Consider the following 11,294-nt stretch of genomic DNA (forward strand, 5'->3'; position numbering starts at 1 on the left):
ATAAGAAGTGGTGGAATCAGTATGAGCATGAGAATGTGCTTTACCTAGAAGCTAGTGCAAGTGGTAAATTATAGTATTTATATATATATATATATGTATGTATGTGTGTGTGTATATATATATATATATATAACAAGAACAAACGGAGCACACCCTATTGAAATTCAAATGCCCAGGGTGCTAGCTAAAAAATATAAAGCAAGAAAATGAGCTGCACTCACCAGGACTTGGCAAAAATATAATAAGTTTATTTAAGAAAAGAGATCCAACGTTTCGAGCACTAACTGTGCTCTTCCGCACAGTTAGTGCTCGAAACGTTGGATCTCTTTTCTTAAATAAACTTATTATATTTTTGCCAAGTCCTGGTGAGTGCAGCTCATTTTCTTGCTATATATATATATATATATATATATATACAGTCAGCTGCAGTATATATATATACAGTGGTGTGAAAAACTATTTGCCCCCTTCCTGATTTCTTATTCTTTTGCATGTTTGTCACACAAAATGTTTCTGATCATCAAACACATTTAACTATTAGTCAAAGATAACACAAGTAAACACAAAATGCAGTTTTTAAATGAGGGTTTTTATTATTTAGGGAGAAAAAAATCCAAACCTACATGGCCCTGTGTGAAAAAGTAATTGCCCCCTGAACCTAATAACTGGTTGGGCCACCCTTAGCAGCAATAACTGCAATCAAGCGTTTGCGATAACTTGCAACGAGTCTTTTACAGCGCTCTGGAGGAATTTTGGCCCACTCATCTTTGCAGAATTGTTGTAATTCAGCTTTATTTGAGGGTTTTCTAGCATGAACCGCCTTTTTAAGGTCATGCCACAACATCTCAATAGGATTCAGGTCAGGACTTGACTAGGCCACTCCAAAGTCTTCATTTTGTTTTTCTTCAGCCATTCAGAGGTGGATTTGCTGGTGTGTTTTGGGTCATTGTCCTGCTGCAGCACCCAAGATCGCTTCAGCTTGAGTTGACGAACAGATGGCTGGACATTCTCCTTCAGGATTTTTTGGTAGACAGTAGAATTCATGGTTCCATCTATCACAGCAAGCCTTCCAGGTCCTGAAGCAGCAAAACAACCCCAGACCATCACACTACCACCACCATATTTTACTGTTGGTATGATGTTCTTTTTCTGAAATGCTGTGTTACTTTTTCGCCAGATGTAACGGGACATGCACCTTCCAAAAAGTGCAACTTTTGTCTCGTCGGTCCACAAGGTATTTTCCCAAAAGTCTTGGCAATCATTGAGATGTTTTTTAGCAAAATTGAGACGAGCCTTAATGTTCTTTTTGCTTAAAAGTGGTTTGCGCCTTGGAAATCTGCCATGCAGGCCGTTTTTGCCCAGTCTCTTTCTTATGGTGGAGTCGTGAACACTGACCTTAATTGAGGCAAGTGAGGCCTGCAGTTCTTTAGATGTTGTCCTGGGGTCTTTTGCGGCCTCTCGGATGAGTTGTCTCTGCGCTCTTGGGGTAATTTTGGTCGGCCGGCCACTCCTGGGAAGGTTCACCACTGTTCCATGTTTTTGCCATTTGTGGATAATGGCTCTCACTGTGGTTCGCTGGAGTCCCAAAGCTTTAGAAATGGCTTTATAACCTTTACCAGACTGATAGATCTCAATTACTTTTGTTCTCATTTGTTCCTCAATTTCTTTGGATCTTGGCATGATGTCTAGCTTTTGAGGTGCTTTTGGTCTACTTCTCTGTGTCAGGTAGCTCCTATTTAAGTGATTTCTTGATTGAAACAGGTGTGGCAGTAATCAGGCCTGGGGGTGACTACAGAAATTGATATTGAAATTGAAAATTGAAATTGATAAACCACAGTTAAGTTATTTTTTAACAAGGGGGGCAATCACTTTTTCACACAGGGCCATGTAGATTTGGAGTTTTTTTTCCTCCCTTAATAACGTAAACCTTCATTTAAAAACTGCATTTTGTGTTCAATTATGTTATCTTTGACTAATAGTTAACGGTTTTTGATGAGCAGAAACATTTAAGTGTGACAAACATGCAAAAGAATAAGAAATCAGGAAGGGGGCAAATAGTTTTTCACACCACTGTATATATGCTACGCCTGGTCTAAACTGAAACCAGAATGCTGATGATACCTGTGTACTACCTGTGTACTTCCTTTTCTCCCGAAGCAGTCCTGAAACCTCAACACAATTCAGTGTTCTCTTGGTCTCTTGTTCTATTTACCAGTTTCTTGCTATCTTCCTCTCTGAATTCAGCCTTTCTGTTTATGCCCTGTTCCTTGTATTTCAGCCGCCAAGGCAACCATCTCCATTAATACCAACCATGCAGAACAAAGACTCACAGGTGCAAAGGCCACCTACTACTGATGGCTATGTATCAAGCCGAACCCATGTAAGTGTCTTTCTCTTTTATCATGTTTTAGTCAATGTTGTTTGACTGGGTTATGGAGAGATAGCATAAATAAATTCAACATTATATTTTTGTGTTTTGATGAAGAAAAAGGAGACACTAGGCTTGAACTAGGAAGGTGTATTGATAATTCATATAAAAGTTATATATAAAAAGAGGTACATGCAAAGGTAGTGAAGCAGTCAAGCAAGTTCCATATTTAAGCAGCTGTTTTAAATGGCAATGTATTCCCTTTTTATTATAAGAAACGCGATGAGCCCCAATCAAGAAATGTATCTCCACCAGTTCCTGCTAGAAGAAACCAGCTGAGGCTCTATGGTAAGTAGTGCTCTATATTATGAGTCAGAACAGGTTATTTTTGGCTGTTTGGTGTGTAATTTTCATTTTACAGTGGGTTGGAACACCCCCGAGACATGACACGAAGGTGAATGATAAGAGAATTGATGAATGGAAGTGTGTAGTGCTGATTTGAGGGACATTAGCAGTGGTAAGGAGAAGGGATGTTAGTGGAAATGAGGTGCAACAAATGAGCCATGATAAGTAAAGCATGCGAGTGGCACTTAGCATAGTTGAAGATTAAAGTTATAATGAATTCTTATGAGATGAAGAATACTTTTCTGAGACAAGTGTATTTCATTCTAGAATAATTTGCCTCTGGCTGTATGTAGTCTTTATATAGCAAATCTTTGAATGTAGTGTTATTGCTACATAGGGTAAAATTAGTCATGCAAGTAATATCTTTTTGTATTTTGCAAAGCAGATGAGAAAAAGAATGTAATAAGCGAGCTGTCAGAGTTGAAGAGGCAGCTTCGAAGTGAGCAGAAACGTCTAGAGGGTCAGTTGCACGATGCTGATAGAGATGATGTCTCATCTGCCTCTATGACTGGGTAAGCACCTTTCACCGTGATAGTCCATTTATAAAAATTCAAGTAGCAAATAGCGTTAACTCATCCCTGCAGTGTGTGCAGTTACAGTTATGGGATTGTTTGTTTATCTCCAGTGCTTGTGGCCTGGGGTTAAGGGATCTGTTATGTGGAGTTCCATGCCTTTTGGCTACTAGAAAACACTTTAAAATGTTGTTCATGAACATGGATTCATGCTTGCTTAGTTACAATCAAGTACGTGGTACTGTTTTATTACAGACAAAACATAGAATACTATGAAAAATGCCACTGGGTTTTAAAGCACAGCCAAAGCAGTATATGATCAGATCCTAACTACAGACCAACAGGGCCAACATTAGGAAGCACAGGGCTGCATTATACTAAACTAGTAGAGCCCTCCCCGGGGGTTATTCAATTTTTTGGTCAACTTGGCCCCTCGGTGGAAGGACCTTACAACAGGGAGAATGGTATCCCAATGTGAAAAAATAACCTTGCGTGTATGACCACATTCTTATCCACCCCAGCCATGCTAAGCTGAAACCCTGTCCATGATCCTACCAAACTCTACCCACTCTCCACAAGCCTTTACTACAAACTGGAAATAACACTTTTACATCTTTTGGGGCTGCTTCTGCCTTAGGGTTCTTGACTGCAGTACTCCTTGTACACCCCAGATAACAGTCCTGCAGATCTGTTTTGCCCTTATTGGGGCCCACTAGTACAGTGCAGGGTCTTTTGAAAAGCATGGAAAACAAATGGTATTGCAAAGGTTTTGCCAAATTAATTGTAAGTTCCCATGAATAGAGAAGTTGGGTCCCATTGTATCGCCTACACATATTAATTTTATATTTAGGAGGCGGAGGGAAAAACATTCCATGGATGCCTTTGACCTTGCCAGGCAGAGATTACAAGCTAATGTGAGGAGACCCTCGTTAAAGGGAACTGATGTCATCAATATGCAGAATATAAGAGAATTCAATGACTTAAAGTACAGAGGTAAGCACTAACACAGTGTTGGTTTTCTATGAGGGCCTGCAGGGAGCGCATTTATATTAATACATGAAAATATGTGCAATTAGTCTTCATTTTTTATTGTTTGTAGTTTCTTTAGTTATTTCATTTTCAGTTCAGGAGCTCTCCAGTTTGGAGTTTCCAGCAGTTATTTGGTTGCTAACGTCCAAGTTACCTTAGAAACCAGGTATGGTTTGGATGAGAGACTGGTATATGAATAGGAGAGGGCCTGAATAGAAAAGAAAGTTGCAAGAAGTAACAATAAAACCGTAGCCTCACAGAACAGTTTTTGGCTGCCGGGGTCAGTAACCACACTCCCTACAACCCCCATTTAAAAACTGCAGAGAGTTGCAAGAAGAAGGTAAATAAATCAAAACTATAGTAAATAAATAAAGAAAACCAACTGAAAAGTTGCTTAGAATAGGTGATTCTATAACATACTAAAAGTTAGCTTGAAGGTGAACTACCCCTTTAAACTTTTTGTGTAGTGTTTACTCTGTGTAAATATAATTTGTGTGAATATTTTGGAAAATAAACACTTAATTTTGTTCACCAAGGACTCTTTCTTGGTGATATGCCCTCACAATATGGTTCTTGAAGAATGCCTCAATGATTTTACGGTCACTTTCATATGTAACAGATACAGAAACGCGAGAAGGCGTGCGTCATATGTATCCTGATCCCCCAAAAGATGACCAGACCTTAGAGATTCAGCAACAAGCCTTGCTTAGAGAGCAACAAAGGAACCTGAACCGGATGAAGAGGAGAACAATAATGCCAGGTGCTTAGTCACGTCTATTACTGTTCCAAGGTTTTCTATGACATGAGTGGCTGTTTCAGTGTGTGTCATACTGGTAATGATAGTTTTGTGCCCTTTGCCCACCTTTAGTCATGTATACTAGAGGTATGAAAGGATAATTACTATCAGGCCAGGACAGGGTTTATGTAGTAACAGGAGGTAAGAAAAAGTATTCCTGTCTTCACTTTATTTTAATACCAAGTGCTTGCATCATGGTCACCCTTAGCAACAAATCAACAGTTAACTTCTTTTATTATAGTGCACTTAGAACAACAAAAGTGATGTCTTAATCAAATACTATAAATCTTTATAATTAAAGGATGTATTTATTTTGTATTTATTTTTCTTCAGCCCGATCATTTGGCTAGGACACTTACAGGCTTTGTAAAACCATTTTGTTACTGGAGCATCTTACCTTGTCCTGCCACAGAACTGGCAGTCTGGTACATACATTATGCACATGATGTTGATGTTACCAGAATAAATGCATTGATTTGTGCCCCGTCTGTCCAAAGAACTTACCCTGCAGTAGGTGAGGTTGTTGATAGAGAGGGAATATTGCCAGTAGGTTCAAAAGTTCAAGCATTTGCAGCATTTTGCCTACACAAATCACATAGCTCTGTCTGTCTTTTCCCAACCACATGGTCTAGATATTATACTTACAATTTTATTCTATGCTTTATATTCTTTACGTTTAGTCACTGGAAATCAGTTGGATTTTTTTGGTTTATATTTTTTTCATTTATAGATTTTGAAACAGCTCCTGCTCCTGCTTACAGTCTGCGCCACAATGGGATGGTAAGGAATTTGTCTTTTCTTAATCATTTTCTGGCAAAAAGATTAGCATGAATGTTCTTGAATGAATATCAAACTAAAATATGAGGAGCTTTGACTGCACTGCCCCTATCTCCCCTAGCAACAGGTAGAGAGGTCTGGAAGCCAGAATGGAAGATGAATGGGAGAGTGTCACTGTAGGAAGATACAAAAAAGATTGCAGTCTAGAAAATGGCAGAATAAGAAAGCAATTAATTAAAAAAACTATTAAATTGAATACAATCCCCCAAAAAATCATTTAAACTTTAAATAAGCCTAATAGGAATGTTTTGCCTCCAAAAAGGATTCATTAAAGTTTAAAATTAAATTAGAATCAGGTACAAGCTACTGTTGTATTATTACAGAGAAAAAGGAAATTAATTTTAAATCATTTTTAAAATTATTTGATTAAAATGGGGTTTATGGAAGATAGCCTTCCCGTAATTCTAAACTTTCTGGATAATGGGTTTCCGAATCCCATACCTGTAATGAAGAAGAGGTAAACTTCCCCTTGAATGCCCTGTTCATCACATGGCAGTATTTTGGACAAATCCTTGTTTAACTATAAGTAATATCTCACTTAATTAAAATAGATTTCAGCCCTGAGGCATCAGGAACATAACCGTGCTCCCGTGCCAGTTTGTATTGCAGGGACCTACAGTAGAAATCTCTGTCTCTTTGTCTTTTGTTTTTGTGTATTTTATTTGATTTTGTATTTTACAAAGTTGCTTCCTATTTTGTTTTTCATACTCTGCAGTTTAGGGATCCTTCTCAAGACCTCATGAAAACCTCCCTTTTGGAATCTGAGAGTGCCTTTATAGGTAAAAGCACACTGCCTATTAGTTACGGTTTTACAATGGTCCTAAAGTCAATGGTTTAGTGGTGTTCCCTGTTGCCATATATATATATCAGCTGTACAACTGTAAGTGCGGATTTTATCCACTTTTGCATTTGGCCCAGTGTTCTCTACACACTGACTTGCTTGACTGCTTTTCCTTGGTATTAGATCATCCAGGGCACTCGGCATTGCATTAAATGGAACACATACACTCTGGCCTGTGATACAGAGTAATCATCAGTGTATGATGGCTAATATCATGCAAACTAATAGGAAACATCATTTAAATTGCAAAAGTGTTCAGCACTTCTAGTTTAACATTAATTTGTCCAGAGGGTGTATGTCCCCTTTAAATAATGCTGATTTATTTTCTAGATTATATTCTCAAAATGCTGTTGTCACACATACATGGATGTTTCCCAGATTATATTCACTCATGGCACCTTTATCCCAGTCTTATAGATGAAGTGATAGGAAGTCATCCTTGTAAAAACGTCATCTGAGGTCAGAACCAATGCGCTTTGTAATGTTGTATCCATAATCTATTTGGTTTGGGTTCCCATAATGGGATTAATGGAATGGGATTAGGAAGGCTGGTTGTATATAAATGGTTACATTCAATTGTACATAGAGATACGGTTGTTGGTGGGAATCTGTTCCTTTAAAGCTAAAGTCGCTTCCGTTACAACATTACCCAAGGTTTTGATGCCCAGTGAAAGTTAGAAGTTGAGGTAAGAATTTTCCTGAAATGGCAGATTGTTAGTTCCCCTTCATGGCACCATCGCAAAAATTAAAATTCAATTTAAGATTCATATAAGACCATGGAAATATAAAGTTTTCTAAATCGGTTAAAAATTATTTTCCATTTCTGAAATAAGTTATTCTTCCCAATCCGTTGGGAATCTGTCTCTGTACATGCAGCTTGGTGTTGGAGTTGGTTATTATGAAAGACAGCGAGCTCTAATCAATTTTCTGGTAAAAGAGACACACAGCATGTGACCTAACTCTTTAATTCCCAATCCTGCGCCAGGCAATCTTACTGTGGGCTATTGAAACTCAGGAATATATCTGTGTAATCACCAAGCCCCTGATTGTAGCACAAGACTCTGCCACACTATTAATATTTCACCTTATGGCACCAGTTATCTCCCTGTGCCTCCAGTTGGCAGGTACTTCTCCCTGTGCTTCAGCACCTTAGTACCACAAGAGTTAAACCACCAGGAAGTCTACAAAAACTGCAGTTCCCGTAAAACAAATAAATGAATAAATAAATGAATTTATTAGAAAAATATAAATATGTTATATATAATATAATAAAATATATGGAACGCCCAAGGTATAAGGACAGGCTGTGACATTGCTTTGTGACCATTGTTCTTTTCTAGGAGAAAATGGAGAACCATTCGCTTTTTTCATGGATCCATCTGCAGATTCCCATCAAGTACCATCAGCAAGAGAAAGGAGGAGGCATAAGAACAAACCATTGGATTTAGATGTATGGATGCCCTTCTTTTCCTTCTATATGTAACCTATATCTATGTGTGTATGGAGGGTGCCTGTTACCCAGAAAGTATGAGCCAGTCACTATCCTGCTTCTTACTAAGGCTGCAGGCCCCTGGACTGACTGATTTGTGCTGCCACAGTGCCACACATAGGGGCACCGGTTATGTTGCCCATAGCAACCAATCAGTTCTTTGCTTTTGTTATCTAACCTGCAGGTGACCGTCAAATCTAATTGCTGATTGGTTGCTATGGGCAACATCAAGTGAGTGTTGGTAGCCATGCATAGGTGCTGCATGTGGGAGCACCTAGAGGCTACACAGATGAGTCTGCTGTAGTTTTAAGCAAAGGTGTAACTTGCAATAGCCAATAGCAACTGTTTTCAGATGGGCAAACTTGTTGATTGTCTTTTTCCATCTTATATTATTCACATCTGATGCCTGCTCACTTACAGAATGATATTCCTATGGTGCCCCCCATTCCTTTGCATCAGCCCGACCGGCTCTCACTGCACTCCGGCTCCAGCGTTAATGTGGATGAACTGAGGGCCCGAAATGAGGAGCGACTGAGGCGACTGAGTAACTTCCGGAAGAGCTCACCGAGCAGAGGTAACAATCGGCCCTTCTGAGACAGAGTGGCACCCGGTATCATACCCGCGTCTGTGCAAATCTGCACATTTATTCCAAATACTTGCATGGCACTTAGGGTAAAATAAGAACATTCTACATGGGCTGGACCAAGAATGTGATATATAGTGCTCCTAAGTATTTGTACCCCTGTACTTTTTTCAGTTATTCGGTTCTGTACATTAAAGGGTATGTTCACCTTTGAGTTAAGTTTTTGTATGATGGGGAGAGATATTCTAAGACAATTTGCAATTGGTTTTCATTTTTTATTTTTTTGTAATTTCTTTACTTTTTGTTCAGCAAATCTCCAGTTTGGAATTTCATCTGTTATCTGGTAGCTAGGGTTCAATTTCCTTAGCAACCAGGGAGTAGATTGAATGAGAGACTGGCATATGAATAGGAGAGGGCCTAAATAGGATAAGTTAGAAAAAGTAACAATTACAATAAAATTGTAACCTCACAGAGCAATAGGTTTTGTCTGCCGGGGTCAGTGACCCCTATTTGATAGTTGAAGAGTAAGGAAAAATAAGGCAAATAATTAAACTGTAGAAATTAAATAATGAAGACCAATTGAAAAGTTGCTTAGTATTGGCCATTCTATAACATAATAAAAGTTAACTTAAAGGTGAACCACCCCTTTAATCAACTAATTACATGCATCCCTGTATAGCATAGTTATACTGCTAATTCTAGTTGTTGAGGCCCAGTACTTACCTGCCCATGGAATTCTGCCCTATTGATTCACTGTGAGTGAGATGTAGCGCTGAGTCTGGGCCATGGCGCTGCTCAAATCGCTGTTTCCTCTCTTTCAGACAATGAGGCCTTAGGAGACGACGAGGACATTCTGAGATATTATCCTGCAAAGTCAAGTGCCAGACCTCATTCCGTGGACACCGTGGCCACCGAGCCCTGGCTGCGCCCCGGGACATCAGAGACACTTAAGAGATTTATGGCCGGCCAGGACAAAGCGTTCAATGACGGCGCCTTTAACTTGAACTTGCAGGGCCTTTCCACTGCGCACGGGTAACTGAGCCAACGGCGCCTCCAGCAGCGCAGACAATGTCACGCACTGACGCACTTTCCCCGCTTTCCTCATTAAAAAGGGTTTGTAATAGAAAGAAGTGTATAAGCACAGAGATGTATTTTTGAGAGTTTTTCTTAGAGAAATAGAATTATAAACTACTGATTTGAGCTTGTTGTGGTTTTCCAGAGATGAATGTGTTGTGCTGAGCCATTTGTACTGATTATTATTATTATTGGCGTACTGTATCGCCGCTGTAGGATGGTACTAGTCACTCCACGCTTTGCCATAGAATAGACTCCAGGGGCAAAGCATAATGGGAAAATCCACGTCATGTTTACAGTGTTGCCCAAGGACAGCATTAATGATTAAATGTTCCTATACAGCAATGCCTTATTTAGTTCCTAATGAGCAAACAACGGGTTCTTTATCATTTAGATTCACATTCCAGAAAATGTCGTTGAATTTAATAAAGAAGACGCGCTCCTAGACACAACTCCTGTTATTTATCCTCAGTTCTGACTCAGTACACAAAGTTCCTAACCTGAGACATTGAATTAGTTCCCCTAGTTTTACTTACACTTCCCAGCATTCTCCTGTCGGATCCCTCTGGCTGAATGCTGGAAAGGCTATAGGTACTACTCCAGAGCTGCAGGGCACCATACAGGGCATCCCTACTCAAAAGCAGCCAAATTGGGTATGGCCTTCTGGCTGACCTATCAGTACTGCTGTATGTGGCTACGTGTCTCCAAACTGTATCAACTGGGAATAGCCGTGTGTGTGGGATCTTTAGTTCAGGGTGTCGGGGTACGGGACTAATGACCAGTGAAATCTGCCCAACCTTATAGTGAGAATGTGTGAGACTGCCCCTGGCACTAGCACACACTCTCCCCTCTCTTTAGATTAGAATTCTTCCTTAATGATCTGACAGTTTGTATTTTTATTTATGTGTTTTATTATGTGTTTGTTTAATTTTATTATAATATCTGACGTTTTATTATTTAATAGCAAATATTCCAGGAGCTTGTCAATAAAATGTATATTTTGTTACCATGAAGTGTATGAATGCAGCCATATGTTGGCAGTCTAACACATCCCCGGGGGGTGGGGGGGCCTCTATCTTCCTTTGTGACACACAATTCACCTGGGAGTTTTTTCCCCATTGTTCCCCCCCCCCCCCCATGTAACACAAATCTTACTACTACAATGGCATCCACAGATCCATGGAATAAACCCAGTTACAGAATTTTTTTTAATTAACATGAATAATAACGGCCTACACTAGCAGCTATTGCTTATAAATGATCCAAGTCAAGGGCAGTTTTTCAGAATGTACTGGGGGTCAATCAGTAGAGCAGGGATTCTAAAATTTTGTGTCAGGGCCAAAACACAAGTCACAAGGTT

At 39.4% G+C, this 11,294-nt stretch overlaps 1 protein-coding gene across 8 annotated transcripts in view; it reads left to right on the forward strand.

Moving 5' to 3' along the window:
- cspp1 (centrosome and spindle pole associated protein 1) overlaps positions 1-10,947 on the forward strand; it is a 46,353-nt gene extending 35,406 nt beyond the window's left edge. For all 8 annotated transcript variants that reach the window (XM_031903744.1, XM_031903747.1, XM_031903749.1 and 5 more), the window contains 10 exons: positions 2,279-2,380; positions 2,644-2,716; positions 3,159-3,285; positions 4,136-4,278; positions 4,934-5,074; positions 5,841-5,890; positions 6,663-6,726; positions 8,129-8,238; positions 8,698-8,851; positions 9,682-10,947. In XM_031903744.1, the coding sequence (XP_031759604.1) occupies positions 2,279-2,380; positions 2,644-2,716; positions 3,159-3,285; positions 4,136-4,278; positions 4,934-5,074; positions 5,841-5,890; positions 6,663-6,726; positions 8,129-8,238; positions 8,698-8,851; positions 9,682-9,896 (1,179 nt within the window). In that variant the 3' untranslated portion in view covers positions 9,897-10,947. The remainder of the gene's footprint in view (positions 1-2,278; positions 2,381-2,643; positions 2,717-3,158; positions 3,286-4,135; positions 4,279-4,933; positions 5,075-5,840; positions 5,891-6,662; positions 6,727-8,128; positions 8,239-8,697; positions 8,852-9,681) is intronic.
- The last annotated feature ends 347 nt before the right edge of the window (positions 10,948-11,294 follow it).

Source organism: Xenopus tropicalis, chromosome 6 (genome assembly GCF_000004195.4).
Source record: "Xenopus tropicalis strain Nigerian chromosome 6, UCB_Xtro_10.0, whole genome shotgun sequence".
Classification (NCBI taxonomy): Eukaryota; Metazoa; Chordata; class Amphibia; order Anura; family Pipidae; genus Xenopus; species Xenopus tropicalis.